A 25763-nucleotide genomic window follows, 5' to 3' on the forward strand; every position below is an offset into this window, starting at 1 on the left:
GTCATGTTGAAAAGTTTGATGGAGCTAAGCACAATCGTCCGGCCTCCAGTCTTTGGATAGGCAGACACTCTCCCTTTGTTCCAGGTACATATAATATAATAATAATAATAATAATTTTTATTTAGGCAAAGGTACATACATAAAGAGATTTTACAAAGTTTGTTGGCTTTATAGATAAGAGCTAGTACATACAATGCCTAAAGCCACTATTACGCAAAGCGTTTCGGGCAGGAAAAAACACTACTGACTAAAGCTTAAAACTAATGGGTAAAAAGAAAAAAATGCGTTGAGTACAAATAAAAATAGAGGTAAAAGAGGGGGAACATTGTTGAAAAAACAGCACAAATACAATTACATACAATTACAAATACAATTACATCAAAGATAAACTATAGAGGTCAAGATCGTCTGTGAGGGATTCAGATCTTTAATAGACCAGAGTTTTGAATAAAAGGCGCAGTGATCAGGTTTAGGTTGAATCTATTCGATGCATTCTGAAGTGAAAAGTCAATCGTAACTATCTAAACATACAACCTAAATGACACACAACACTGGCATACCAGTGCCAGTGGTATGCCAGTGTTGTGGTCAAGAAGAAGACCACAACGCCTAGAAGCAGTGGTCAAACGCTTCTAGGCTTCAGAAGCAGTGGTCAAACGCTTCTAGGCTTCAGAAGCAGTGGTCAAACGCTTCTAGGCTTCAGAAGCAGTGGTCAAACGCTTCTAGGCGTCAGAAGCAGTGGTCAAATGCTTCTAGGCGTCAGAAGCAGTGGTAAAGCGCTTCTAGGCTTCAGAAGCAGTGGTCAAACGCTTCTAGGCGTCAGAAGCAGTGGTCAAATGCTTCTAGGCTTCAGAAGCAGTGGTAAAGCGCTTCTAGGCGTCAGAAGCAGTGGTTAAATGCTTCTAGACGTCAGACCATTATTAATGACGTAGCCTCATACATAATGCACTAGTCAAACCCATACAACTTCTCCTCATATATAACCCATAACATTTTTACCACCAACGACCAGTGTTATCATTAAACAGGAAACAAGACAATCACTGGAGTGCCATTCACAAGAGCACGCTGTATTGGGTTGAGAGGAGAATCAGAGGCGAGTTAACACTGGTGTTAAACTCGAAACCTATGAGTTTAAAATTAAATGTGAACATTTTGACATGGATTACTTCACCAATTTCTCCGTATACAATATAAGCTGTTTATAAACAGCCTAGTTTGGGGCTAATGAGTTTCTCGCTGCTGGAATGCCTTTTGTGCCTATGCCAAATGTATCTGGCAATCAGATACGTAAACAAAATCCAAATTTTAGTGTTTGTTCCAGTAGGCTGGACTGTGACGTCAGGCCGCCAGCTGGACTGTGACGTCAGGCCGCCAGCTGGACTGTGACGTCACTAGTGCCCCACAGATACAACAGAGATAAAACCGACCGGAAGCATCCGTTTTCAGGAATTAAACCGAGCTTTGTGAAAACGTTATGTAATCAACACATATATGTGGTTATGATGACCCTCATAAGAAATATATATATTTCACATTTACTTTATATATATTAGGCCTCGGATAGCGTATAGTAGGCCTAGCATGACTAGGCTAGGTTACATTAGGCTTTATTAGCAACATAAAAACCTTTTCCGGTTTATCTAAATTCAATAGTACCAAATTCTACTGTCTAATTATCCACTACGTCAATATAAGTAGGAAGGTCCGCATGCTTATTACAAGTACTGTGTAGACAGCATGATGGCTTGGTCATACACGGGGAAGAGCACGGTGATAACCCAACAACTAGAACATTCATGCAAGAACAATGGAATATCAAAATGAACATAAACTCATCCATGAAATAGTTTCAAAGCGTTATATGACAAAGAGTGCTTGGAAGACGGGACACCACGAGCGTAGCTCTCATCCTGTAACTACACTTAGGTAATTACACTTAGATAATTACACACACACTCTCTCACACACACACACACACTCTCATACACACACTCTCTCACACACACACTCTCATAGTGAGGGTCTCTAGGGAGGCGCAGCTGAGCGGATGAGCGCCCCGGGAATCCCTCCACCAGTGGTCTGGTAATCATGACTCAAAGCACTTTTATCCCAGGCTAGTACTATCCCAGTGGTAGTACTATCCCAGGGTTGTACTCACAGGGCCCTGTGATCAGCAGCCGGTACTCGATATCTTTGTATACAGTCTGAGGACATCTTCAAGAACACCAGAATGAATAAAGTAATTTACACGCTCCGGGTACCTCATACCAGCAGGTCTGAAGGGCTCCAGGTACCTCATACCAGTAAGTCTGAAGGTTCTAATGACTGGACATTCAATAACGTAGTGTGTGCGAGATCATGAACCAGTTCCTGCTCTCAGAGTTTGCACCTGGAGTGCCCATGATTAGGTGATTCGTCACCTGTAGCCACCTGCCACAGGTAACAGTAGCCACCTGCCACAGGTAACCCAACCTGATCCTGGCAACCACTAAGTCACACTGTCTGGTGGACGTTTTGTGCTGCCCAAGGACAATGCATGGGCATCATATGGAAAAGTGGGCATCACATGGGAAAGTGGGCATCACATGGGAAAGTGGGCATCACATGGGACAGTGGGCATCACATGGGACAGTGGGCATCATATGGGAAAGTGGGCATCACATGGGAAAGTGGGCATCACATGGGAAAGTGGGCATCACATGGGACAGTGGGCATCACATGGGACAGTGGGCATCATATGGGAAAGTGGGCATCACATGGGAAAGTGGGCATCACATGGGAAAGTGGGCATCACATGGGAAAGTGGGCGGCATCATATCTAAACAAATCATAAGTCTGTACACTAGAGCTTTCAGGACTGTGAGAGTCCGCCATTTCTTTCTCATCAGACCAGAATGTTTTGGAGGAGTCCAGTCCTAACGGAGATAGGCATCAATATAATTCTAATTTGACTTCATCCTTGTTACATGCTAATGTGGCTGCAATGTCTATGTCATCATGATGTGTTATGTTTGTGAGACAAAGACACCATACGAGAGAGATATTCTAAACCTTTTATTCTGAGCAGAGATCAGGTTATGCAGTGAAAGTCTAGGGGTTCATCCTGCCATGTTTGACATATACTTAACTTCTTGAGGATATTAAATATATGATAGTCATTATCACAGTATTTTAATGGAAGCCTTGCAGCCCAGTATCAATACAAGCTTAAGCTTTCACACACACTAAGACAAACAATTTATAATTAATAAAACACGAGGAAATATCCGATAAGGGCGACATTATCCAGATTATATACGTCTTTTTTTTTTAAGCAGATACATATTTTTTTATGTTAGTATAACAGAGCAAGTACCTCGCTTCTTTCAGGGTCGGCGTTCGATCCCCGATGCTGCAAGTGATTGGACATTGTTTCATCAACCCGTCCTCACATCCCCCTGTTTCTTGTCCTCATATACCCAGCTCCTTGTCCTCATATCCCAGCTCCTTGTCCTCATATCCCTTCCAAGTACTGTATAGTCATCTTGACTGAGCACCTTCCCCAGTAGACTAAAACGAGAAACATACAAATATTTAAACCAGGAGGTATCTTACAGGAAATAATGATTACCGCCAAGAACTTACAATCTGATTACCCACGTAATCTCTACTTCCACTGAGGTCTTATCAATCCCTGCCCAAGTTGCAGCATACGCCACTTAAGATTCCCCCCCACTTATTCTTCCAAGAGGCTCCACGCTAGACCACGGAGTTCCTCTTACAGTGCTACAATTTACCAGTAATAGGCACGTAGGCCATTGAAGTCTAGTGGGACTCAAGGTGGTGGTACCTAGGCCTATACTAGCCTACACCCAACCCGTCCTCATCAACGGAAGCTAAATGTTCCAGCTGCCACACCCTCGGCTGTTTATGAATGAAAACCACTACACGCGACTCATAGCTGCTGGCGTGTACTCTTCTCGAACAGCGCTTCGTTCACGGCCTTTGCTCGAATCCCACCTCTCTAAACACAGCCCGTCCTCCAAACAAAGACCCAAAAGTGATTCCATGCACCCGCCAAACCACCTGTTTATGAATGAAAAACGGTCTACACACGACTCACAACTGCTGACGTTCGAACACTTCCGGAACAAGTGCTTCACTGACGAATTTTGTTCGAACCACAACGCTGTAAATGCTTCACCCACGTACTGCAAAGACCAATAATTACCAACAGAACCTAACGATCTAATCTAATCTAGGCAAACTATACAACACAGCTTATGATATAATAATAACTTATATTTGAGAAAATACTAGTTATTAACATTAATTAATATGCAGTACGTTAAAATTGATGATTGTGCGAGCCTAGCGTGAGGTCAGGTTGTTAGTCAGACGTCAACCCCGGTGGTGTGATTCATACCTCAAGATAATTTCTACCGGTGACAATGTTTCATGGTTGGAACCTTTGACCTTTCACATTATAGCTATTTAGTATTACGTTAACTGCACCTTCGACCTTTCCAAAAGTCCGAGTGACCTTCCAGCAATCAGCACCATAGTAAGGGGGCACCATTATATTATTATTATTTTACTGGTTTTCAACTGTTTTTTTAAATTTATGTTTTTCCACCAAAAGTTAATGTGTTCTGCGCCATCTCCAAAAATCATGTTCATGGCCCGTTTTTCTTTGAGATGTGACCGGCGGTGTTTATCTGCACACGCATCATAACTGGCTAAATTAATGAGATCATTGTAAATGAACACAAAAACTTTCAATTTCTTTCTTTATTATGCACCCCATACCCATTCCGTGCTAGGCTTAGGCTCGGCTAAAAGCACGTCTGGGAGTTTGTAACATCTGCTGATGTAGATTTGACAAAATGAACACAAACTCTCCATTTTTTCAACAGGACGGGGCTCCACCTGACTGTGCGGGCCTGTCTCAGTGAGAATCTGCCAGGAAGATGGTTCAGTCGGGCTGGTAATGAAGACAATGTCCTGTTGAAAATGGCCGCCACGTTTACCTGACTATACCTTGAGATGGTTCTCTCTGATGCTGACGATACCTTGAGATGGTTGTCTCTGATGCTGACGATACCTTGAGATGGTTGTCTCTGATGCTGACGATACCTTGAGATGGTTGTCTCTGATGCTGACGATACCTTGAGATGGTTGTCTCTGATGCTGACGATACCTTGAGATGGTTGTCTCTGATGCTGACGATACCTTGAGATGGTTGTCTCTGATGCTGACGATACCTTGAGATGGTTGTCTCTGATACTGACGATACCTTGAGATTGTTCTCTCTGATGCTGACGATACCTTGAGATGGTTCTCTCTGATGCTGACGATACCTTGAGATGGTTGTCTCTGATGCTGACGATACCTTGAGATTGTTCTCTCTGATGCTGATGATACCTTGAGATGGTTGTCTCTGATGCTGACGATACCTTGAGATGGTTGTCTCTGATGCTGACGATACCTTGAGATGGTTCTCTCTGATGCTGACGATACCTTGAGATGGTTCTCTCTGATGCTGACGATACCTTGAGATGGTTCTCTCTGATGCTCACGATACCTTGAGATGGTTCTCTCTGATGCTCACGATACCTTGAGATGGTTCTCTCTCTGATGCTCACGATACCTTGAGATTGTTCTCTCTGATGCTGACGATACCTTGAGATGGTTGTCTCTGATGCTGACGATACCTTGAGATAGTTCTCTCTGATGCTATGTGAAGGGACTGGTCTATGCCCCCCCCCCCCTCCTTTCCTACAAGCCTAGAGGAACTCCAGCAGATAATCTCTGGAGATTATCCAGACAGATTGTCGCTGTCACCCATGACACACTGCGAGGTGTGTGGCTGGGGCTGGATTACCCAGCTCCTAAACATTTCAACAGGGTGCCTGACGGCTGAGTGGACAGCGCTCGGGATTCATAGTCCTAAAGTTCCGGGTTCGATCCCGGCGGAGGTGGAAACAAATGGACGAAGATTCTTTCACCTTGATGCTCCTGTTCACCTAGCAGTAAATAGGTATCTGGGAGTTAGAGAGCTTATACGGGTTGCTTCCTGGGGGTCTGTAACAAAAAGGAGACCTGGTCGAGGACCGGGCCGCGGGGACGCTAAGCCCCGAAATCATCTCAACATAACCCACCTGACGTGGGCCGAGTAGTTGGGGGTAACTGGCAAAAACATGTGAAATCGTTCATGAAATCCACATATATTTGAATTTCTCATTCGAATTTTGATGAATAAATCTTAATTTGCTTAATATTAAGCCTGTTTAGTTTCATTTGTTTAGACCATCTGGTTACTCAGATATTTACATCACAAATGATATCAATTTTTTTGTTTAAAACACCCTTGTAAATATTGTCGGCAAAGTGTTAACTATACAACTCTGATGCGCAAAGACTGAATAAGAAAATTATCAAAAAATATAATCTGCATTGTATTTGAGAGATTATGACATTGTTTACATTGTGTTTCAAGTGAAGGCTGCAACACAGACACAGGACGAGGCTGCTGAACAAACTTAATTAAGAGCAAGCCTACCATCGGTCCTTTGAAGAGATCTTGGTGGTGTTCGATCTATCAGAACGTTCTCATTAACCACGTGGCTTCACACACAAAAAACACTGCTAGTCCCTTGAAACATGTCACGCCTCCAAGACACACACACAAGTCTTAAAGATGGATACAGAAGGACGTTTTGTGCTGCAGGACAGGCGAAGGAGGGGTGACCATGATCAAGAAGAGACCTCCTGGTGCAGAGAGCGAGCTCCTGCCACTGGGCCCCAGAGTAGGACACTGGAGGGAGGACGCGCCTCGCTCTCCTACACAGGAAACACATTTGAAGTCTTGGTGACGTAGCCAGCGAAGATTATGGGGACATTACGTCTACATGCGTGGGGACAATACTTGCACGTGTGTCGAGTGTGGGGACAATACCTGCACGTGTGTCGAGTGTGGGGGGGAGGACATTAACTGAACGTGTGTGGGGACTAGCTCCACGTGTATCGAATGTGAGAACAGTACTATACGTGCGTTGAGTAAAGTGACTACAGGCACGTATGGTGGGTCATAACCTAGACGGGCACGGGGGGACAGTACCCACTCATGCAGGGGGTGAACAGTAAAGAACAATGAGTCTGGTGACACATCAACAGGTGCGTGATGTACGAGAGCAGTGGGCAGGACACAACACTTAAAAGAAGGAGTGGCGGGGCGGGGCGCGGGGCCTTGACAACAGTCCGCGTCTGACGTGATAGCGCGCAAGGCACTTAATCCGCTCTCGAATATATAATCAGATTTATACAGCCGAATTACATAATTATCGTTAAAATACACCCGAAGGTGTAACTTACGTGCTGCTATATTTCAAAATGTGAACTTAATAAATTTATTTATAAACACCTGTTTACCTATGGTGGGAATACATAATTTATGAGTCTATGTGAGGTGAATTATTATAGGATACTGCTTCTAGCCACCTCTTACCTAGAGCAATATATTAATTTTATGTGTGTGTTAGGCAGGACGTTCACATTACCACAGGCTGTTATTAAGACCCCAGTAAGCAAGACATGGATATCAAAGATCAATACAACTTGCATACTAATACATTTATCAGGTTTATAGTTATATGTCATTAACTAGGCTGCATTGGTTCAATTTCTGATGTTGCTTGTTATAAAATTAACGTGTGAGAACTATATTTTTCAATGATCTTCAAATTTGTCAAATTTTATTAGGCTATGTTCTCTTCAGAATCCCAGAACAACTTGCTACTCTTGATAATAAAGTTAATATAAATGTTTCATTACTGACCTTTGGCATCAGTCATCCTTGTATCAATAACTCCTCTCAAAATGGCTATTTTTGTTGTTTTTAAGGAACTGTGTACGGCTGAATCCAAATCTAAAAGACAATAAACAATTGAATAATGCTTCTTTTACCATAAATTAGCTTGCCTTCAGGTCAACAAACACTGCTGACGAATAAGCATGTTTTGCTTAGCCGGAATGTTGTCATCATATGTTACAAGGTGATGGACTCTCCAGTCAGTAGTATACTCTGCAAGTCTTGGTCAAGCTAACAGACTCCTGTAACTACCCCCACCAAGGATAATTCAACTACAGCGGAGGGTGACGACTTTTCCTAATGGAGATTCACATCTTGCTTAACGGCAGGGCAGCTTTCTAATTCGTGAAAAGGTCAAAAAAGAGAGGCGTTATATGCCTGTATGAGGTCAGTCCGTCGTGGAATAACCATCGGCTCACATCCTGACGCTTCATTCCTCCAGCTTAACATTACCTCAAGTTTGACACCGTGATTATTTCACTCATATGCGCTTCCGGTAGGACTTCTCGCTGAAGTTCACGAAGTAATATAATACCAATATTACTCATTTAAATATCAACGTGTGAATTTATTTAAAAGGGGCGGATTAGCGCAGCTTAATGGTCAGGATATGACATGACTAATACACAAGATAATTAAATGCTGTGCTTGCTACTGACGCAGCCTAGTAGCTCTCGTCTCTTGCCTCCTTCACTACTCCTTTAAATGTGTGTATATATATATATATATATATATATATATATATATATATATATATATATATATATATATATATATATATATATATATATATGTCGTACCTAGTAGCCAGAACGCACTTGTCAGCCTACTATGCAAGGCCCGATTTGCCTCATAAGTCAAGTTTTCATGAATTAATTGTTTTTCGACTACCTAACCTACCTAACCTAACCTAACTTTTTCGGCTACCTAACCTAACCTAACCTATAAAGATAGGTTAGGTTAGGTAGGGTTGGTTAGGTTCGGTCATATATCTACGTTAATTTTAACTCCAATAAAAAAAAATTGACCTCATACATAATGAAATGGGTAGCTTTATCATTTCATAAGAAAAAAATTAGAGGAAATATATTAATTCATGAAAATTTGGCTTATTAGGCAAATCGGGCCTTGCATAGTAGGCTGAGATGTATACCGGCAGCAAATTTTCATTTATACATGTTTCATTGATTTCTTTTTTAATATATGCAAGAGTTCTTACATTCTTGTACAGCCACTAGCACACAGCGTTTCGGACAGGTCCTTATCTTATGTTCCCTGGAATACGATCCCGTAAAATCGTTTAACAACCAAGTAATTATTTTACTGTTGGGTAAACAGAGGCTACACTTAAGGGTTGACACCCAGTAAATCCTCCCCGGCCAGGATTCGAACCCAGGACAAAGCGCTCGCGAAACGTCAGGCGAGTGTTTTACTACACCACGTCCCCTGCACAAGGGTGTATGTATTCTGTATTGCCGCCCCGCTCCTGTACCAGGTAAGTCCACTACGGGATCACCATAGCCCATGCTACTTGTCACTTTTGGTTCCCTGTAGCTGAATTTAAACCAACAAAAATAACCATGTAAGCTTAGTATAGCTGTGTTAGTGTAACAGAGTGTACTCCTGAAGATGTCACATTGCTGACGAAACGTTGAACAATCAAAATGGAAACATTAAGCGATCTAGTACTGTATTTCTTCGCCCTCCAGATGGTAGAAGATATTTGCGTAGAATGGAAAGTATTCAAAAGAAGATGACCAGACCACACACTAGAACGTGAAGGGACGACGACGTTTCGTCATTCTCAATCGACTTGAAAAAGGTCCAGGACGGACCGAAACGTCGTCGTCCCTTCACCTTCTAGTGTGTGGTCTGGTCATCATACTTTAGCCACGTTATTGTGACTCATCGCCTGCATATTCAAAAGAAGATTAATAAGTCACAATGCTGTTGTGTTTAATGGCATGTGTATTTTAGAAAACTTGCTCACAAAATATACAAATATCTACAAACAGCAAGATGTGTGTATTAATTTATTTACAAAGATCAAGCGGGTCACACATGACACACGAACCCTTGTGTGAGGCTGCAAAGGTCAGCCGTCAAGAGCCACGTGACCTCCCACACTTTATCTCGCTCACTGTAATCCCCCATCAGCTGTGTGTGTGGGGGACACCGCCCCCCTCGCTGCTTCACGCTCTACACTGCTTGCACACACACACACACACACACACACACACACACACACACACACACACACACACACACACACACACAGACACACACATAGAGCCCAGTAGGCTCAGGAATCTGTACACCAGTTGATTGACAGTTGAGAGGTGGGACCAAAGAGCCAAAGCTCAACCCCCACAAGCACAAATAGGTGAGTACACGCACACATACACACTGAGTTAACTGCCCAAAGATGGAAGATTACAAAGCTCATTATTTTCAGCTGGGCTTCGTTTAAAAGACAGGATAATGCAACCATAATGTTATATAATTTAATGCACATGTACATATGCATTAGTCATGTCCAGTAGCAGGTGCCACGAGTGTGGTGCACGTCTGGTGTTGAGACATGTTGCCAGTGAGAGGTTCATCACACAGCGCCAGTTCAGCTCACCAAACATGACACGCTAGATGCTCAGATTTGTTGCTGAAGCTTCAGCGTTCGCCCAAGCTCGGCATCTCTGTCTTTTAAAGTCTGAGAATAGGATGAGGACGTTTCGTCCACAAGGCCTCTCTAATCATTTGCATTGCCGGATGAAATTCATTACTAGAGTTCTAGCTACTGCGGAAAATAAATTTAGAAGATTCAAAATCACTTCAAGACGATATAGAGAGGGATTTGAAATGGTCAAAAGATTGAGAGATGCAGTTTAATGCTGACAAATGTAAGGTTATGAGGCTAGGTAATGATAGAGTTACAGGATATCAGCTGTTTGGTGTTGTAATTGCGAAAAAGTTCTTGGGGTCACGATTAGAGGGAATTTAAAGCCAAAAAATCAATGCACAAATATTCGAAATAAGTCAAATATACAGGATACTGGGATTTATTTTTTGAAATGTTACTAATAAAACACCTTGTGTTATTCTTCAGTCAGATCTTGCTCTTATTAGGCCCCATTTATATTAGGCAGTTCAGTATTGGTCGTCATACAAAGGAATGGACATAAATTCACTAGAACGCATCCAGCGTGGGATGACAAAGTTAATTCCAAAATTCATTCCATATGAAGAGATTGAAAAAGATAAATCTTGAAAGGCGAACAGCTAGAGATGGCATGACTGAAATGTACAGATGAATAAATGGGCATAATAAAGGGAATATTTATACGATATTAAATATATCAACACAAAATAGAACAAGTCACAATGGATATAAATTGGATAAGTTTAGATATAGGAATGACCTGGGTAAAATCAAAGATACTTGTTTGGAAACAGGGTTGTAAATTTGCGGAACAGATTACCGGGTAACATAGACGTGAGATTCCTTGATTGTTTCAAGCGTAGCTTAAACATTTATATAAATGAGTTTTTGTGGATATAAATAGAAGTTGCCATGTATGGCCCTTCTGTAGTTTCCTTAATTCTTATAATCTAATATTCTAAGCTGGTGAACATCAGATAACATTTCAAGAACTTCAATAACGAGACATTCAGAAGAGTGAATAAACCACCTGCGTGAGACTAGCCGCAGAGAATGCAGCGCCGTCCTAGAGATTTCGCCTTAAAAAAGCGAACACAGAAACTTTAAAAGTTTCAGAGGTTTGCAAAGAGGCTCATTCCAGAATTGCAGTGGATAGTGTACGAAAGACCTCGCTCTAAAGACGCAACAAAAGATAAGAAAAAGAGGTGACGAGACCGAGATATAAAAAGTACTAAGGGAATAGATAGGGTGGAAAAAGAGGAAATATTCACAATGAATACCAACAGAAAAAGAGATCATAGGTGGAAGCTTGAGACAGATGAGCCATAGATAGAAGTAAGATTCTTACTAAGAAGTACTTAGTAAGAATATGAGACTAAATAGATGAGACGGCAGTAGCAGCCAACTCTCTCTACAATTTAAAACGTAGACATGATTAGATAAGTTTAGGTCGTAAAAAAATGCTGGGTCTAAGAGCTTTTGGGATAAGGGCCGAGAGAGTTGGTCTCCACTTCCCTGGAGACACACTCATAAATACGTACACACACAGCTACGCGCGTGCGACACACACACACACACACACACACACACACACACACACACACATACACACACACACACACACACACACACACACACACACACACACACACACCAACAAACAAGGCACTACTATGAAGCCGTCTGACTACATCAGTATATACTTCGGTAACCCAACACCCTATTACGGCAGCGCCCAGAAGCTGAAGACTGTTTCGTTGGGAGTGACGCGCTCTCATACACAGAGTTTGTTCGTTCGTTCGTTCGTTCGTTCGTTCGTTCGTTCGTTCGTTCTCTCTCTCTCTCTCTCTCTCTCTCTCTCTCTCTCTCTCTCTCTCTCTCTCTCTCTCTCTCTCTCTCTCTCTCTCTCTCTCTCTCTCTCTCTCGTAGAATGGCCACTAACTTACCTACCTTCTCCCACTCATCCACCTCAGCCTAAGCTTAGGGCTTTTCAAACTCCCAAGGCAATTCTCAGTGGATGCTTGCTTCACAGCTTCCTATCTTACCCTGCACCGCAAGGCGCGACAGTGGGTGCTTGCCGCACAGCCGCCGCGATGCACAGGACAATGTGCGTTATGGCGACCTGATTGATTGATGAAGATTAAGCCACCCAAGAGGTGGCACGGGCATGAATAGCCCGTAAGTGGTGGCCCTTTCGAGCCATTACCAGTATCAAAAGATGATACTGGAGATCTGTGGAGGCGCAACTGCACCCTGCGTGACGGGAGATGTCTCCCGGACCAAGTGGTGACCAAATGGTCGTTATGGCGACCTGACGCACAGCAAGATAAGTATTGAGCGGATGTTGGCCTCTCAGCACCAGACCTTGAGATAACTGAACAACTTCACAAGACAGTACAAGTGTTGTCACTTCCGTGTGAACATTTTATCGTGAGTTGACCAACCCAGGTGCAACCCGTCCTTGCTGTATATGTATACATCCTTCTCTGGTGTATATGTATACATCCTTCTCTGGTGTATATGTATACATCCTTCTCTGGTGTATATGTATACATCCTTCTCTGGTGTATATGTATACATTCTTCTCTGGTGTATATGTATACACCCTTCTCTGTCTAGTGTACATTTATCCATCTTTATCTGGTGTACATGTATACATCCTTCTCTATCCACCATACACGTATACATCACTATCTGACATACATGTCTACATCTCTATCTGACAAACACGTATACATCCTTCACTATTCACCAAACATATACATGTATGCATTCTTATCAACTCTTGTCGCATAATATTACCACAATAATGAATAAACTTGTAAACTAACCTTGGGAACGACCTGGTGCTTGTTAGAGGGAGATTCCAGCGGCCTCTACCCCAGGTATACTCTGATGAGTATATATATTCTGTCGTAACAAGTTGCTTAACTTGCAACTGTCATTGTGAGGTATTGTTGGTATATTGAACACCCGGAGATCAGTGGAACTCTGGTGGTCTCCGGGGAGGTTAGACGGATGTCCGTAGGGAAGGGTGTCCGTAGGGAAGGGTGTTCGTAGGGAAGGGTGTCCGTAGGGAAGAGTGTCCGTAGGGAAGGGTGTCCGTAGGGAAGGGTGTCCGTAGGGAAGGGTGTCCGTAGGGAAGGGTGTCCGTAGGGAAGGGGTGTCCGTAGGGAAGAGTGTCCGTAGGGAAGGGGTGTCCGTAGGGAAGGGTGTCCGTAGGGAAGGGGTGTCCGTAGGGAAGGGTGTCCGTAGGGAAGGGTGTCCGTAGGGAAGGGTGTCCGTAGGGAAGGGGTGTCCGTAGGGAAGGAGCGGACACAGGTGAGGGCCTCCACGAGCCACCAGTTACACTGCACTACTGGTACTGGGCCAACCTATCGCACTCTTGAGTAGATAACGGAGGCTACACTCACCTAGACCACCATTGTGGTAGTGCCCCCACTACCACCACCATCGTCACCATACTCAACACCACTACCAACAACAAGGATAGCACCAGCAGGTGTGTAACTACCACCATCAACACCAGCAGCGGGAGCAGCAACAGCAGCAGCAGTAGCCGCTTACCATTGTACACAAGTATATTATCTTGTGAGCGTCATCACGGGTGGTGGAGCGATAAGAGGCAGCTTGGCGGCACCTTCTCCCCCCCTGACACCTTCCTGGGGCCTCCAGCCCCTGACCACCTCCACCACAGCTCTTAACAACAATTACAACCTTTGCGAGCCTCGGCCGTGACTCGAGGCCCGACATTTTAGGACGCTAGGCTAAGGGTTCCGGGGTACGGGGGTTTTACTAGGCTGTGAAGGCGAGGCGATACAGTTTACCGAGATGTACTGTAAACGAGGACGCGTGGTCTGTGTAATTTAGTAAGACAAACTACTGACCAGAACAGTTTAGCATCTAGAAGTGGTTGTTAGAAACTTTAAGAAACGTCGCCCGGCTCCCCGTGTCGTGGGAAGATACGGCAACAGTTTCGTACAGTTGACCGGACTACTTTCGTACTACGACCAGGTCGTGGTCGAAACATGTTCCACAATCAACACCGGCAAAATTATTTGACCTCAACTCTCTATTAATTTATATAGATTAATGCTTTCCCTTGAGATTATAATTGAAGAAAGTGTGTTAGTACTGAGCATCTCAGCGGCCGAGGACAGGAAGCTGAGACGGGCTCCCGACACATCGTGACGGCTGTCATACTGTGTAATTAAAAACTATACTTTCTCAGATGTAAATATATTAATATAATTATATAATATTGTTTTGTATATAATTAGGCCAAAAGGTTGGTTAGGTAAAGTTTTTGGGCAGTCTGTTGGTAACTATATATATATATATATATATATATATATATATATATATATATATATATATATATATATATATATATATATATATATAACTGAAAACTCACACCCCAGAAGTGACTCGAACCCATACTCCCACAACTGGTATGTACAGGGACGCCTTAATCCGCTTGACCATCACGACCGGACATAAGGAAGTGATAGCCGAGGCTATATGAACCACTTCCCCGCCGGCACTCGGATGGTAATCTTGGGCATAGCATTTTATCAAATCACCTCATTCTTTGGGGGCACACGTGAGGAACACAAATGCAAACAAGCCTGAATGGTCCCCAGGACTATATACAACTGAAAACTCACACCCCAGAAGTGACTCGAACCCATACTCCCACAACTGGTATGTACAGGGACGCCTTAATCCGCTTGACCATCACGACCGGACATAAGGAAGTGATAGCCGAGGCTATATGAACCACTTCCCCGCCGGCACTCGGATGGTAATCTTGGGCATAGCATTTTATCAAATCACCTCATTCTTTGGGGCACACGTGAGGAACACAAATGCAAACAAGCCTGAATGGTCCCCAGGACTATATACAACTGAAAACTCACACCCCAGAAGTGACTCGAACCCATACTCCCACAACTGGTATGTACAGGGACGCCTTAATCCGCTTGACCATCACGACCGGACATAAGGAAGTGATAGCCGAGGCTATATGAACCACTTCCCCGCCGGCACTCGGATGGTAATCTTGGGCATAGCATTTTATCAAATCACCTCATTCTTTGGGGCACACGTGAGGAACACAAATGCAAACAAGCCTGAATGGTCCCCAGGACTATATACAACTGAAAACTCACACCCCAGAAGTGACTCGAACCCATACTCCCACAACTGGTATGTACAGGGACGCCTTAATCCGCTTGACCATCACGACCGGACATAAGGAAGTGATAGCCGAGGCTATATGAACCACTTCCCCGCCGGCACTCGGATGGTAATCTTGGGCATAGCATTTTATCAAATCACCTCATTCTTTGGGGCACACGTGAGGAACACAAATGCAAACAAGCCTGAATGGTCCCCAGGACTATATACAACTGAAAACTCACACCCCAGAAGTGACTCGAACCCATACTCCCACAACTGGTATGTACAGGGACGCCTTAATCCGCTTGACCATCACGACCGGACATAAGGAAGTGATAGCCGAGGCTATATGAACCACTTCCCCGCCGGCACTCGGATGGTAATCTTGGGCATAGCATTTTATCAAATCACCTCATTCTTTGGGGCACACGTGAGGAACACAAATGCAAACAAGCCTGAATGGTCCCCAGGACTATATACAACTGAAAACTCACACCCCAGAAGTGACTCGAACCCATACTCCCACAACTGGTATGTACAGGGACGCCTTAATCCGCTTGACCATCACGACCGGACATAAGGAAGTGATAGCCGAGGCTATATGAACCACTTCCCCGCCGGCACTCGGATGGTAATCTTGGGCATAGCATTTTATCAAATCACCTCATTCTTTGGGGCACACGTGAGGAACACAAATGCAAACAAGCCTGAATGGTCCCCAGGACTATATACAACTGAAAACTCACACCCCAGAAGTGACTCGAACCCATACTCCCACAACTGGTATGTACAGGGACGCCTTAATCCGCTTGACCATCACGACCGGACATAAGGAAGTGATAGCCGAGGCTATATGAACCACTTCCCCGCCGGCACTCGGATGGTAATCTTGGGCATAGCATTTTATCAAATCACCTCATTCTTTGGGGCACACGTGAGGAACACAAATGCAAACAAGCCTGAATGGTCCCCAGGACTATATACAACTGAAAACTCACACCCCAGAAGTGACTCGAACCCATACTCCCACAACTGGTATGTACAGGGACGCCTTAATCCGCTTGACCATCACGACCGGACATAAGGAAGTGATAGCCGAGGCTATATGAACCACTTCCCCGCCGGCACTCGGATGGTAATCTTGGGCATAGCATTTTATCAACTATAGCGGATTAAGCGGATTAAGGCGTCCCTGTACATACCAGTTGTGGGAGTATGGGTTCGAGTCACTTCTGGGGTGTGAGTTTTCAGTTGTATATAGTCCTGGGGACCATTCAGGCTTGTTTGCATTTGTGTTCCTCACGTGTGCCCCAAAGAATGAGGTGATTTGATAAAATGCTATGCCCAAGATTACCATCCGAGTGCCGGCGGGGAAGTGGTTCATATAGCCTCGGCTATCACTTCCTTATGTCCGGTCGTGATGGTCAAGCGGATTAAGGCGTCCCTGTACATACCAGTTGTGGGAGTATGGGTTCGAGTCACTTCTGGGGTGTGAGTTTTCAGTTGTATATAGTCCTGGGGACCATTCAGGCTTGTTTGCATATATATATATATATATATATATATATATATATATATATATATATATATATATATATATTAACAATACGCGAGTGTGGCATTTAGAGGTGCGAGGCTAACCCAGAAATTCAACAAAGCATTCTTGAGAGAAATGTTGGGACGTAATAACTTTTGTCATGCGTAATGTGTTACAATAAACACACAAAACGGCTGCTGGATTAATGAACATTTGACCAATGTTTGAGGATGGTAGAAGGAAACATTGCCAGACATCCAGTCCTGCCACGACAAATGATAGAAGGCACAAGTACACAACATTTCTTGATTTAAAAAATGCTTTTGATATTGCTAATAAGGAAGTGAATCGTATGAATTAACAAGAATGGACATAAGTGGAGATTTGTTACTGTGGATACGAGGCTATCTTACCAACCAGAATCCTCAGCACTGTTCCAAGGCTACAGGAGTGAAAGTAAATTAATGCAACTAGGCACCCCATAAGGAGGAATACTAAGTCCTATCTTGTTTAAGGTTCTAATTAATGCCTTACTAAAATCAATCCTAACTAGTCCGGCAAACACCACTATCAGCTATGCAGATGACATCCTTGTACATACTAAAATACACCGCGAAATGCAAACAATCTTAAACTGTATACATACAGCTTGTGAGAGCCTTGGTCTTGTAATCAACGCTGCTAAAACTAAGGTATTTAACAGACAAATTGGTAATCGCAAAAGTGGACCACAAAAAGTATAGATAGATAACATACAAATAGCCTATGTCTCTACTTTCAAATACCTTGATGTCTCTGTCCCTTATACCTTAACTGCAGTCAATAAGTTCCATCAACAATGTAGAGACAGACTCACGGCTCTCAGAACTGTAGTGGGGTACAGCCCTAAATACGGTGTTAATATTAGAATAACAAAAATGATGTACTTAGCATATATAAGATCTCTAATAGACTATCATATACCAGCTTTAGTCCTGCAAAATGGCAAAAGTATTAATAGACTGGACAAAATGCAAAATGAATCACTCAGAATTATACTTGGCTGTCCTATAACTACCAAAGTTCTCAATATGCTGAAATAATTAAATATACCTAGCATTCAAGAGAGAATATTTGAAATCACCAACCAAGGAGGCCTGGTCAGAGACCGGGCCACGGGGGACAATAATTCCCGTAAAAAAAAAACAAATAAACAGGCAGATGAAATGGCGACGCCATTACCTCTGGCGGAAAAAAAAAACAAACATACGAGGGTATTCTGCAAGTGGGTTTCCGATAGAGATTTACTTTTGGGAATATAACAGTATAGCCAAGAGGTGGAGGATGTTAGTCAGAGCGGACATTTAGCTTAAGACGAACTTCACGTCAGCCCGAAAAGGTCAGAGTCCTGGACACATCGCGGAAAAAAAGATTAGTGATGGTGGTAGTAGTTTTAATAGGGGGTTATATGATCTTAATACAATGTGTGCGTTCAGCACAGTTGATTGTGAAGAGCAGAACTAGACGCTGGGTTCCATGAGGCTGTGACTCGCTTTACAGGCACACGCACACGCGCGTATGTGTGTGTGTGTGAACGGTCACACGCACAGCCTAACCTGTTGACTAATGCCATCACCCTGATCTATAGTATACCGTGGCTACTGTAGACCCGTGGGTATTGTAGACCCCTGGCTACTGTAGACCCGTGGGTATTGTAGACCCCTGGCTACTGTAGACCCGTGGGTATTGTAGACCCCTGGCTACTGTAGACCCGTGGGTATTGTTGACCCCTGGCTACTGTAGACCTGTGTTACTACACACCAGTGTGCGTGTGTGTGTGTTACTATTTGTGCTTTCAGGATCGAAGTGTTAGCTCTTGGACCCCGCCTTTCGTCGGTTGTCTTAAGGTCTTACCCTCCACCCATTTTCCTCTCATATTTACTACATTCACACACAACCCCTGAACGCAGCCCGTAGCAGCTGTCTAACTCCCAGGTACCTATTTACTGGTAGGTGAACACGGACATCAGGGTGAAAGAAACTCTGCCCATTTGTTTTTGTCTCGGCCGGGAATCGAATCCGGGGCCTTAGGACAACGACCCCCGAGCGCTGTCTACTGAGCCACAAGTGTTTTTTTTTATTATTATTATTATTTTCTACCACAGACGTGGCCACACCTCAGGATGAGAGCTATGCTCGTGGTGTCCCGTCTTCCCAGTACTCTTTGTCATATGACGCTTTGAAACTACTGACGGGATTGGCCTCCACCACCTTCTCACTTAGCTTGTTCCAACCGTCTACCACTCTTTGCAAAAATGAACTTTTCTAATGTTCGTTTCGGCAGCTTTATTTCCTTAGTTTGACCCCTATGTCCTTTTGGTCTTGAAGTAGCTGGTTTCAAGAATTCTTGTTTGTCAATTCTGCCGATTCTTCCTACTATTTTGTATGTCGTGATCATATTGCCTCTTTTTACTCTAGAAAGCAGTAGGAAGAACAGTGGAACTTGCTCTACACTATACAGTAAACATTTTTCACACATCGGTTCATATCTTATCAACTAGAAAGATACATATCAGAGTACCAATAAAATAAAAATAAAAAGTACCAATAAACTCGCCCCTCGGGGCAAAATTTACATTTAAAAAATGTATCACAAGAGAACAGACACATGGAAGCCAGAAACCGAGATGTGTGGAAAGTTGTAAACAAATAGTTCTATAGTAAACCATGGGCCAGATTCACGAAAGCACTTACGCAAGCACTTACGAACGTGTACATCTTTCCTCAGTCTTTGACGGCTTTGGTTACATTTATTAAACAGTTTACAAGCATGAAAACTGGCGATCAACTGTTGTTATTGTTATAAACAGCCTCCTGGTGCTTCGGAGCTCATTAACTGTTTAATAATTGGAAACAAAGCCGCCAAAGATTGTGAAAAGATGTACACGTTCGTAAGTGTTTGCGTAAGTGCTTTCGTGAATCTGACCCCATATTACTACAGTTAGCTTGTAAAGGGAATGAATCAACGGGAGAGATAGTCCGGACTGATTTCATTCATAATTCTTTATACGTATGTATGATACATAGCAATATACGATAGGTAAAACTCAATCCTCACGAACACAGGTATATAAGAACAATTACGTACCGTATAAGAACACACAAAATAACAGGAATTATTTTGGCCATTAGAGACTAACTATTATTTTACCGTACGCCCGGCAGCGGTGCGGACGACGCACTTGTTGATAAGGATCTGGGCGGGGCGGCGACCCTCTCAGCTCGTGTATATATTATTTTCTTTTAACAAAACAAAAATACTATAAAACGCTTAATTCAACATTGATTTCTCTGAACTCGATACTGGTAGTACAGTCGGGTTCGTTCTCGACTTACAATTTGGAATTCCGGATTCGAAACCCGGGCGGGACAGAAATGGCTTTGTGCATTTCCTATTACCTAATACTTCTGTTCACCTAACAGTAAATTGGTACCCAAGAGTTAGTCAGCTTATGGTGGGGGGTATATATGTATATGATCTGTATATATATATATATATTGCTTTTAGTTCCATCATGCAGTTAAAGACCAGGGGCCAGATTCACGAAAGCACTTACGCAAGCACTTACGAACCTGTACATCTTTTCTCAATCTTTGGCGGCTTTGTTTCCAATTATCAAACAGTTAATGAGCTCCGAAGCACCAGAAGGCTGTTTATAACAATAACAACAGTTGAATGGGAAGTTTTCATGCTCGTAAACTGTTTAATAAATGTAACCAAAGCCGTCAAAGATTGAGGAAAAATGTACACGTTCGTAAGTGCTTCCGCAAGTGCTTTCGTGAATCTGGCCCCAGGACACGCGAGTCAGTGGCTCATTGTGGGATTTCATTCTTCAATTAGTAATTTGTTTCCTCATTTTGAGTGAAGGTCAAGTCCGGCAGACAAGGTCTACCTCCTCCCCTTGTTCCTTGTGTCACCTTTGACATGCTGAGTTAAGACGTTACTGTTCATAGTCTACACTAACCCTTCTTCCCCCTCCAGATGGGGGAATTTTTATATTTTTAATGTCTCCATAATTTAGGTCCTCTGTGATTAGTAACTTTGCTCCCATTCTATGCTTCCCCCCGTCCCATCCCAAATCCTTATCCTGACCCCCTTCCAAGTGCTTTTTTTTTTTAGATATATACAAGAGTTGTTACATTCTTGTACAGCCACTAACTAGTACGCGTAGCGTTTCGGGCAGGTCCCTGGAATACGATCCCCGCCGCAGAGGAATCGTTATTACAACCAAGTACTCATTTTACTGTTGAGTTAAACAGAGGCTACAGTTAAGGATTTGCGCCCAGTAAATCCTCCCCGGCCAGGATACGAACCCAGGACAAACCGTCGCGGAACGCCAGGCGAGTGTCTTACCACTGCACCACGGAGACTGGTGCTATGTAGTCGCAATGGCTTGGCGCTTCTCCCTGATCATTCCCTCTATGTAGAGTGTTGCTGCTCGCTGAAGTTTATCTCTACATGAACAAATCCACAAGGGCCGTGATGGGGGTTCGAACCTACACACGGGATGTTCCCAAATCCGGGGAGGATTTACTGGGCGCAATTCCTTAACTGTAGCCTCTGTTTAACGCAACAGTAAAATGTGTACTTGGACGAAAAAACGATTCTTCGCGGCAGGGGATCGTATTCCAGGGACCATAGGATTAAGGACTTGCCCGAAACGCTACGCGTACTAGTGGCTGTACAAGAATGTAACAACTCTTGTATATATCTCAAAAAAAAAAAAAAAAAAAAAAAAAAAAAGATGCGCCTTAAGCCATCTGTAGTTATCTATACATATTTTGTTGGTGTTTTTCACTGTCGTGTGTGTGTGTGTGTGGTGCTGTTTGTGAGGTTAAATGCTCTCACACCACTGGTTTTCCCCTCCGGTGTCAGAGAGGTAGTCTGCATTTTCGTTTGTCTTGTTATCTGCAAATGACCAGAAACGCTACATCCCCTCCTCCTTGCCTTTCTGAGTACTCACCTAATTGTGGTGAGTACTCAGAAAGCTCTGGTTTCTGGGGTTGAGCTCTGGTTCCTTGGTCCCGCCTCTCAACTGATAGTTGATTGTCTGGTGTTGTTGAGTGTGTGTGTGTGTGTGTGTGTGTGTGTGTGTGTGTGTGTGTGTGTGTGTGTGTGTGTGTGTGTGTGTGTGTGTGTGTGTGTGATGAGTGTCATGAGTGTGTGTGTGTGTGTTCATGTGTGCGGGCGTGTGTGCGTGTGTACTCACCTAGATGTGCTGGAAGTGTCGCGCTAGGCTACTGGTCCCTTCCAAACGTTCGTAGATTAATGTAATGATGACTCATTTCTGACACTTTTATTATATTTACATTTAACATTTTGAATCGAATTAGGTTCATCGACGTCTGCATCTAACTTATTCCATTTATTGACAGCTCTAACAATGCAAACGTTCTTCCCTTCTATTAGAGACTAAAAAGTCTCTAATAGAAGTCTCTTTTTAGTCATAGAGACTAAAAAGTCTCTATGACTCATTTGCGTGTCCAGAATCCATCTATGACCTTTTGTTCTGCTGTTCCTAGGTTTGAACAATGCTTCTGTGTCCACTTTGCCAATTTCCCTTAGAATCTTATATGTTGTTATCGTGTAATAACAATATAAAGCTCAAATAATTATCGGAGAATTATTGACAAGTTTACCTTGGTTTACATTTTCCTTTACTGTTAATGCCCTTATTATTAGCTGTCACTTTACTTATTAGAAAGACTCGAGTCAAACTTTTATTGACGTTAAATATCAAGCCACCTTACAAAAGGTGCCAGAGACAAAATAATAATTACATGAACTCCTCCATTACATTATTACAGGGTATACCATACTACAAGACCCCCCGCCCACCAGCCTGCCAGAGACATTATACTCACCAGATATACCAGCGCCAGCAAACGGGTTACGACTCTTGCAGCTCCTGAAACACCAATTAAGCAGCAGTCAGTAGTATCAGAACCCAATGCTGACTACATCCTGGTGCTCTGGTACATAACGTGCCGTTATCAGTACACTTGGGGTGGGTGAGGGGGAGGAGGATACTAATTGTCAAAATATTAGTTATGTGGCATCATATGACATTAGGTCCGGCAAGTGAGGTAGCCTCGTCTCAAGCGCCGTATTTAATATATATATATATATATATATATATATATATATATATATATATATATATATATATATATATATATATATATATATATATATATATATATATATATATTAGTATATTTTGGTAGCAGTCTTTCCAGTAGACATATATTATTAAATATGACCGAAAAAGTAAGATTAATAATTCTAACACGAATTTTCTCGATCTTTCGTACGTTTCTTTTCACTGTTGGTGGTAATTCAAAAATCAATTCTCCAAAATTTATTTTTATTTCTAGTCTGACGCGACACTTGAGCGCGTTTCGTAAAACTTATTACATTTTCAAAGACTTTAGCTTACACATACACAACTGTGTAAGCTAAAGTCTTTGAAAATGTAATAAGTTTTACGAAACGCGCTCAAGTGTCGCGTCAGACTAGAAATAAAAAAGAATTTTGGAGAATTGATTTTTGAATTACCACCAACAGTGAAAAGAAACGTACGAAAGATCGAGAAAATTCGTGTTAGAATTATTAATCTTACTTTTTCGGTCATATTTAATAATATATGTCTACAGGAAAGACTGCTACCAAAATATACTAATATATATATATATATATATATATATATATATATATATATATATATATATATATATATATATATATATATATATATATATTAGTATATTTTGGTAGCAGTCTTTCCTGTAGACATATATTATTAAATATGACCGAAAAAGTAAGATTAATAATTCTAACACGAATTTTCTCAATCTTTCGTACATTACGCTTCACTGTTGGAGGTAAATCAAAAATCACTTCTCCAAAATTCATTTTTATTTCTAGTCTGACGCGACACGGGCGCGTTTCGTAAAACTTATTACATTTTCAAAGACTTCACAAATACACAACTGATTAGAACGTATCTCTGATTTTATATCTACATTTGAGTGAGGTGGGAAGGGTGATGTGGCATTAACACAAGACAGAACAGGAGGGGATATTAATAGGGTATTAAAAGTATCAACACAAGACAGAACAGAAACAATGGGTATTGAATAGAAGTGTTTGTAGAAAGCCTATTGGTCCATATTTCTTGATGCTTCTATATTGGAGCGGAGTCTTGAGGTGGGTAGAATATAGTTGTGCAATAATTGGCTGTTGATTGCTGGTGTTGACTTCTTGATGTGTAGTGCCTCGCAAACGTCAAGCCGCCTGCTATCGCTGTATCTATCGATGATTTCTGTGTTGTTTACTAGGATTTCTCTGGCGATGGTTTGGTTATGGGAAGAGATTATATGTTCCTTAATGGAGCCCTGTTGCTTATGCATCGTTAAACGCCTAGAAAGAGATGTTGTTGTCTTGCCTATATACTGGGTTTTTTGGAGCTTACAGTCCCCAAGTGGGCATTTGAAGGCATAGACGACATTAGTCTCTTTTAAAGCGTTCTGTTTTGTGTCTGGAGAGTTTCTCATGAGTAGGCTGGCCGTTTTTCTGGTTTTATAGTAAATCGATTTACTATAAAACCAGAAAAACGGCCAGCCTACTCATGAGAAACTCTCCAGACACAAAACAAAACGCTTTAAAAGAGACTAATGTCGTCTATGCCTTCAAATGCCCACTTGGGGACTGTAAGCTCCAAAAAACCCAGTATATAGGCAAGACAACAACATCTCTTTCTAGGCGTTTAACGATGCATAAGCAACAGGGCTCCATTAAGGAACATATAATCTCTTCCCATAACCAAACCATCGCCAGAGAAATCCTAGTAAACAACACAGAAATCATCGATAGATACAGCGATAGCAGGCGGCTTGACGTTTGCGAGGCACTACACATCAAGAAGTCAACACCAGCAATCAACAGCCAATTATTGCACAACTATATTCTACCCACCTCAAGACTCCGCTCCAATATAGAAGCATCAAGAAATATGGACCAATAGGCTTTCTACAAACACTTCTATTCAATACCCATTGTTTCTGTTCTGTCTTGTGTTGATACTTTTAATACCCTATTAATATCCCCTCCTGTTCTGTCTTGTGTTAATGCCACATCACCCTTCCCACCTCACTCAAATGTAGATATAAAATCAGAGATACGTTCTAATCAGTTGTGTATTTGTGAAGTCTTTGAAAATGTAATAAGTTTTACGAAACGCGCCCGTGTCGCGTCAGACTAGAAATAAAAATGAATTTTGGAGAAGTGATTTTTGATTTACCTCCAACAGTGAAGCGTAATGTACGAAAGATTGAGAAAATTCGTGTTAGAATTATTAATCTTACTTTTTCGGTCATATTTAATAATATATATATATATATATATATATATATATATATATATATATATATATATATATATATATATATATATATATATATATATATATATATATATATATTCCCTCACTCCT

At 42.3% G+C, this 25763-nt stretch overlaps 1 protein-coding gene across 14 annotated transcripts in view; it reads right to left on the reverse strand.

Moving 5' to 3' along the window:
• Nucleotides 1-25763, reverse strand: part of LOC123775022 (vascular endothelial growth factor receptor 1) — a 122418-nt gene that overhangs the window by 84116 nt on the left and 12539 nt on the right. For 2 of the 14 annotated variants that reach the window (XM_045769772.2, XM_069319380.1), the window contains exon 2: nt 23134-23177. The exons of 2 other annotated variants lie outside the window; for them this stretch is intronic. Coding sequence is in view for 5 of the 12 variants with exons in the window: in XM_069319375.1 (XP_069175476.1) it covers nt 3359-3420 (62 nt within the window). In the remaining 7 variants the exon portion in view is untranslated. Of the gene's footprint in view, nt 1-3358; nt 3553-6544; nt 6845-12458; nt 12488-13339; nt 14087-23133; nt 23178-25763 lie in introns of those variants that run through there. 10 more of the 14 variants (XM_069319375.1, XM_069319373.1, XM_069319374.1 and 7 more) reach the window with 10 other exon arrangements.

Source organism: Procambarus clarkii, chromosome 92 (genome assembly GCF_040958095.1).
Source record: "Procambarus clarkii isolate CNS0578487 chromosome 92, FALCON_Pclarkii_2.0, whole genome shotgun sequence".
NCBI classification, from domain to species: Eukaryota; Metazoa; Arthropoda; class Malacostraca; order Decapoda; family Cambaridae; genus Procambarus; species Procambarus clarkii.